At 37.5% G+C, this 6,640-nt stretch overlaps 1 protein-coding gene across 1 annotated transcript; it reads right to left on the bottom strand.

The window, feature by feature from the left end:
* Positions 1-312: 312 nt before the first annotated feature.
* Positions 313-4,416, bottom strand: LOC126789521 (phenylalanine--tRNA ligase, chloroplastic/mitochondrial-like). Its single transcript, XM_050515705.1, has 10 exons — positions 4,166-4,416; positions 3,405-3,595; positions 2,623-2,829; positions 2,412-2,529; positions 2,121-2,197; positions 1,561-1,740; positions 1,346-1,390; positions 1,013-1,117; positions 637-750; positions 313-546 (listed from the first exon to the last, which is right to left on the bottom strand). The coding sequence occupies exons 1-10, from the start codon at positions 4,383-4,385 to the stop codon at positions 496-498; spliced, it is 1,308 nt and encodes a 435-aa protein (XP_050371662.1). The 5' UTR covers positions 4,386-4,416; the 3' UTR covers positions 313-495.
* Positions 4,417-6,640: the final 2,224 nt, after the last annotated feature.

The following is a 6,640-nucleotide window of genomic DNA, read 5'->3' as shown; positions in this document are numbered from 1 at the left end:
AAATCGACTATCAAACTATTAGTATTAATAAAGAGTTGAGATTACCTATTGATATTAAATCTATAAAATTGAATGAATAAAATTGATATATGGAAATTGACATGATAATTGTAATGTTTTTAATGAAGTTTGATATTACGGTACCGACCGAATTGACTCAGTATTACCGTGCAACATATTAATAACCAACTATAATTGGTGCGGTTGGTAGGTGTTGGTACGGTTGTATTTGGCTCAATATTACTGGCCCTACCTATAGTTATGCAGGAACATTGCTTGAAGCCTTGAAGAGACCTGTTGAGGTATGCCAGATTTGTCACCCAGATAGGTTTTTAGGTGTATTTTTTTTCTCAATTCATGTGTATTGGGCAGGCTTTTACAGCTGGCCAAGAAAAGAAAGGGTTTACATTGTAAAGCAAAAATTCAGCACCTGTAAACGAATTTCAGAATTTACACAATTTCGAGCTCCGAAGTAGGCTACTCCATTGGGAACTCTCATCTCAACACCACCTTCAACTTGCTCTCAACCAACTCTCTTACAGCGCCCTGCATAAGTGTTTGTAATAAGTTTTGAGGTTATGCATTGTGTCTCATAAGAATGAAAGAAATGTCATGTCCTCATAGTATATGAACTACCTGCAACTGATTGATTTCCTCGTCCGTAAGTGACCGTTCCATGGACCTATAAGCGATCCTGTAACAGTGACTAGTCCTTCCTTTCTTATTTGTGAAATTGTCTATCAGTTGCACCTGGCAATTATACAAGAGATATGTCAGTAAATTGCATAAAAAGTACAGCCAAATTGATAGATTACAGAAACCATAGGCAAGTTTAGGGGATTATCGAACTGATTGAAAAATCTCTCAAATTTAAATCACATAAGTGTGAAATGCAGGGATTGATTCCACAAGAACTCATATATTTTCTTGGTGCAGAAATGCCTTCGATTTATGATTTTCAACTGCCACGCCTCCATGAAATTTCTACAACTGAAAACACTAAAATACATACCTCCTCAGCAAGATCACCAGCGACCTCTCTAACAACTTCACATAAATTGTTTTCGGTGAAAGAATCACTGATCCAAAAACTAACATCTTTGTAACACGGAGGATACTGAAATGGAAAGAACAGATAGGATAAGAAATGGTAGCCAGCAGTAACTATCCGGAGGACTACATAATATAACAAACCACCTTCAGGTGAGTAATACATAGGTTTACTTTTGGACCTGTATGAAAATTTTCCTTTATATATAAAGCATCACTAGATTACTAGAAACCATTCACATTGCATTTGTTAAACTGTCTAAAGTATTTTCTCTCAGTGTGTGATGCAAAGTACCTTTGAATATGGCTTGAACTTGACTCCCAGCTGGCCCTTCAAGAACTGTAACCAAAAATCCAAATTTAAACAATCAGACTTGTAATGGAACAAGGAAAGGAAAAGATATCAGCGGATCACAAAAGTATCAAGGACTGATAATTTGATGTTTTCACTTGTCAAAAAGAAGAAAGGAGAATAATACGGTTAAGTTATCTAATGGGTACAAGAATCACCTGAGAGGTAAACCTTTCATCAGTTGACCAGAAAAGCCGAATATCAGGGATGTCAAATAGAACCATTGCCAGCCGCTCCAGTCCAAGTCCAAAAGCCCAAGCAACATTGTCTGTTTTACCACTCCTCTTCAAAATTTCTTGTTCTGTTACTCCGCAGCCCAAAACTTCCAACCACTTCTCCTGAGGTAATATTCAAAGTTAGTCAACAAACTTTCTATAGAAAAGAATCACATATTCAGGGAATGATGTCCAATTTTTGACACGAGTTTTTTATGTCTTACTGCAAGTCTTATTCAATGGTTTCATCACCTATTGGTGTCCCTAAATATTAAAACAAGAAGATTGTTTTACTTCATCTTATCTTACTTGAATATCTACTGTTCTTAAAAGTTGTTTGCAATAAGTTTCTAACACATATTTCTGTATATTGCATAGCTTTTTGAATACCTGTAAATGGAACAAAAGAATCCCAAACAGAACGATAACACAACATTGATCGATAAACATAGTTTAAAATTCAAAGTTCTAACCTGTTACAGTGATTTGAATCAGTGTCATACCTGAAAGAAAATCTCAAGTTCAAATGATGGATTGGTAAATGGAAAGTATGTATCAACCCAGCGCATCTCCACAGCACCTAAAAACATTGATCTCTTCAAAATCGAAGGTTCAAAAATAAGTATAAAAACATTAGATATTCTAAGGTTTAGGAAACTAGCCTTCATATTATTAACTCATGCACAATAATTTTTGGATGCTGAATCCCTCAAGTCTTCAAAATGGTGTTCCCAAATGACATTATTGTAAAATGGGATGAGGAGGATTCAAGATGGTGGTCACTCTTATCTTACCAAATAGGTGGCGTGCCAAGCCCTCAAGACATTTCTTCAAGTCCTCAGCTACATAAGATCTTGCATCTGTCCTGGATGCTGCCCAATCTTCTGGAGAAAATACACGAACCCCTTCCATCTATATGGGTAGAAGCTATTTCATCATATATGACATAAAATTCCAACAAGCTAATCAGCAATACAATGTTATAGTTCATTATAGATATAAGACCTGATGGAACACAGGGTAATGTGTAGAGTCGATGGAGTCCCTACGGTACACATCTCCAGTTACAAGAAAATGAGTGTGTCCTCTTCTCAATAACTCTGCCTGATGAGCACTCGTGTGGCACCTCAAAACTGTTTGAGAGTCCACATAGTATGTATCATTGTAACTTCGGCTCACATGATCAGCAGGGACCAATACATCATCAAAATTCTGAGAAAAATGACTTGTTGTCAAGAATTAAGTCACAGAACTTACAATAATAAAGAGCACTGCCTGATGAAAATTAAAGAGAACAAGATACAACATAAACCAAATTATTATGGCTGATCATCGGCCATCAGCCATAGCAGTACACATGCAGTCTCTCCCTAAAAATTTGAGTTCAGGTTTTCATGGACTTTGCACCAATAACAGTAAAAACTTGGACATCCCACTGTCTACAGTTACTTGTAAGTGTCGATGTTTGGCAGATGGAGTAATAGTTCTATATGAATGACTAACTTAATGATAAAGTAACAAATAGAAATGTAACATTTGTAAACCATAAGATTCTTGTAATTGAAACCTGTATGCCTCAGATTTATCATGTAAGAATGCAGTGTCTCCCAGCTCATATTGAAAGACTAGATGCAGTGTCTCCTAAACAAATCAGACTTGTGCATTATAATCAAACATCTGATGCAAGATTTTTCTTTTTGGAAAAAATACAGCTTAAAAAAAAAGGCAATATACAACATCAGATGCAACATAGGGATCAAGAATAGAGAACTTGATCAATGTCATACCTCTTTAACAGATACAAGTGGGCAGAGATCATCAAACTTTTCAAATTTGTTTGAGTAATTGGAGTCAAAGTAATCGTATATAGCATTCTTTAGAATTCCAAGTGGGTGCTGATCTCTTCTATGTAATTGCATTCCAAGCTTTGCAAAAATTGTATCCGGAACATTGTTTGTAGGATCATCCCTCAACACATCTACAAAACCATAACCCAAAATACATTAGGCCAATACATGTTTTCCAAAAGCAAGAACAGCCTCCCAGAAACTGTATCCAGAACATTATTTGCGGGGAAATTTATCAACATATCTGCAATCCGTATACTAAAAATATTATCCCATACACATTCAAACATAAGTTGTTCAGCTTTCTAGTAGGTTGTATCACATAAAAGTTTACATCATGACAGTAAATTTAGCGGCTTTGCCTCTGTTAGTATCAATCAAACATTGATCTTTGTCAGAATTAAACAATCCAGTGTCTTTAATTCAATTACCCTTAACACTAAATCAGAGCAGAACTACACAAAACGCATAACCTTTCAAACAATCAAACTGCACATTATACAAAGCAAATCCAGCAGTATATGAACAATAATCACAAAAGCTGCACCAACCCAAGTTCCAAAAGAGATTGCCCACTTCATATATCACACTTCCACACTGAGCCAACACCATTTTGAGTGAAACACAAATTGCAAAACCAATAAAGTTACCATTTTTAACAAAAAGAAGCTTAGAAATATGAGGAAGACAGTGAAATTTACCATCTTTAGTAATCTTGACGCCGCCGAGCTCCAGCGCAGAAGTCACTGGCTGCCTCCATTTCTTGCTGTGAGGCTTATCAGAGAGAGCTGCAGAAGAAGAAGAAGAAGAAGAAGAAGAGAAGGGTAGGCAGAATGTGAAGCTTCTGAGGGCATTGGTGCGGAGAGGGAGTGAGGCTTCGGAGAAGACAACAGTCTGGGCAAAAGAGAAGGCAGTTGCCATTCTCGTTGGGACAAACAGTTTTGCTTCGCAGGTTTGGATTTTGCTCTTCTTTGTTTGTCACTTTTGTCTTTTGTCTGTTGTTAATCTGTTTTTGGATTGAGGAGAGGATCTTGAATGGCCCAAAAGTAGTGGCCCAATTCAGAGTGACAATCTTTTGCTAATTTTAATTCTGTCGTTTACTCTTGCATATTTTCTAAAAGGTTAGACACGATTTACATTACTTTTCCATAACATTAACCCAATGAATAATTGAATTTACGAGCACTTGAGCACGAGTGCGGCATCTTTCACTTGATTACTCTAGCCTTGCAGACACTTATGATGCCATGAAAATTTGATATCTTCTTTAGTTTAGATGATGGACAAGGTCTGATAGATTTCCATATCAAGTTCTAGTTATTCAGCTATTTAATTATGGATTAACTGTAATGTTTATCTTATAGCTACTTCTTTCCAAATCAAGTTCGGTTCCTTCATCCACCATTCTACTTTTCATTCTTTGTTGAAGTCTTCATCATCAGTCTATTTTTCATTCATTGAACACATCCTCCGTAAAAGCTGCTTGAAAATATACTAATATAGGGTTTAGGAATTAAGAGGAAGCTTGATCTGAAGATAATTTAGCCAAAAGAAAGCTGGGGAAATGTCTTCTATACTTTTGATCCAAAGCTGCAAATTTTACTTGCAGGCATTCATGCATTACATTCCTAGTTTTTACGTAATGGACCTCATAGGGTAAAATGACTGCCCACATAAAAGCTCTCTATCTGCTCTACAAGCCACTATATGGAGAAGGAAGCAAGTGAAGGTCTAGGATGAAGAGTTACCAATAAGCTCAGTTCTATCATGTATATATTTAGTTGTATAAGGATTGAGCTGATAAATGATTATGCCATAAAGAAGTTAAGTACCGGCAATCTTGTACTGATATTAGCATCCACTAGATTGCTTGAAAACACTTAAAATTACAATGTTATTTCAAGATCACTAGCTATAATCAAGATTATTGTTTGAGCATTCCAATTGAAGTCTGATTCAATCATGCATGAACACAACAAAAGAAAAAAAAAAGGACAGAATTAATAAACCATCATATGATGAGGACATTTGCAGTTGAAGTCGATCTGGTTCAAAACAGAATGTCAATTCGTATCATACATGCATTATGAAATAACAAGTCACACATGCTTTCTCCATTAGTTTCTTCTATTCAGACGAGCTACCTTCAATGAACTGCCAGTGCCACCTTCTCTTTGATATTGTCAAACAATTGAAAGTAGGCATACCTCCATGATTTGTTCAGAATCAACGTGCCACAGACACCCTAAAAGCCTATAACAAAACCAATCACAGTGCTGATATACAAAGCAAGCTTTTCACCAACATCTGCATGATCTGTATTGTCCTCTGCATGAGGCATGTCATCTCCTTCTGAGCATTTTGAAAGAGGAAACCCACAAAGTGAAGGATTGCATTTATAAATGGATGAATCATCTAGCGTCTGAAGTTGATTGCCGGAAGGAATTCTTCCTGTCAAGTTGTTGTATGACAAGTTCAAGTGAGACAAGAACGTCAAAGAAGAGATACTTGGGGGAATCTTGACCTCTCGCACAACAAGCTTTCAATCTTGAAAGAGATACTTCCAGTTGGTTCATGGACAAGTTTATGGTACCCAATGAAATGAGACCAATTATTTCTTCTGGAATCTAACCTTCCAAACTATTTGATGAAAAATCAATGATGGTTAGAAGTTCAACACGTAAAAACTAAAAAGTCATATTCTAATTCACTTCCTTTCAAAGTCACAGTTGTTGGATCATCATCTTGTTGACTACCAAATATGTTTGGCGAGTAACTCGTAAGAGCATCCGCACCGGCGTGCTCGAGCAGGAGGAGGGACCAGCCGGAGGAGCTCGAGCAGGAGAAGGGGAGGCTCGCACCGGCGAGCAGGAGGAGGCGAGCTGCTCGCCCAGTCAACCCAGCCGCAGTGCTCGTCCGATCGCTCGAGCAAATTTTGCTCCGGCGTTTGCTCGATCGCCTGGCGGAGCCCACCGCCCGTGGGTGACATCAGGCACGGGCGAATTTTTTTATGTTAGGCGCGTGCGTTGCACGCGCAAAAAAAAAACGAGCCAATGAATGGCTGCCACGTGTCAAGCTGATTGGCCAACGGTCCAATTGATTTGGGCCTTCCATTTTGAATCAAAAATTTCAATCCAACGGCCAGAATTAATTGGCAACGGCTACTATTTGATCAT

The sequence above is a fragment of the Argentina anserina genome, chromosome 3 (assembly GCF_933775445.1).
Source record: "Argentina anserina chromosome 3, drPotAnse1.1, whole genome shotgun sequence".
Classification (NCBI taxonomy): domain Eukaryota; kingdom Viridiplantae; phylum Streptophyta; class Magnoliopsida; order Rosales; family Rosaceae; genus Argentina; species Argentina anserina.
This window is presented reverse-complemented; position numbering and strand designations above follow the sequence as displayed.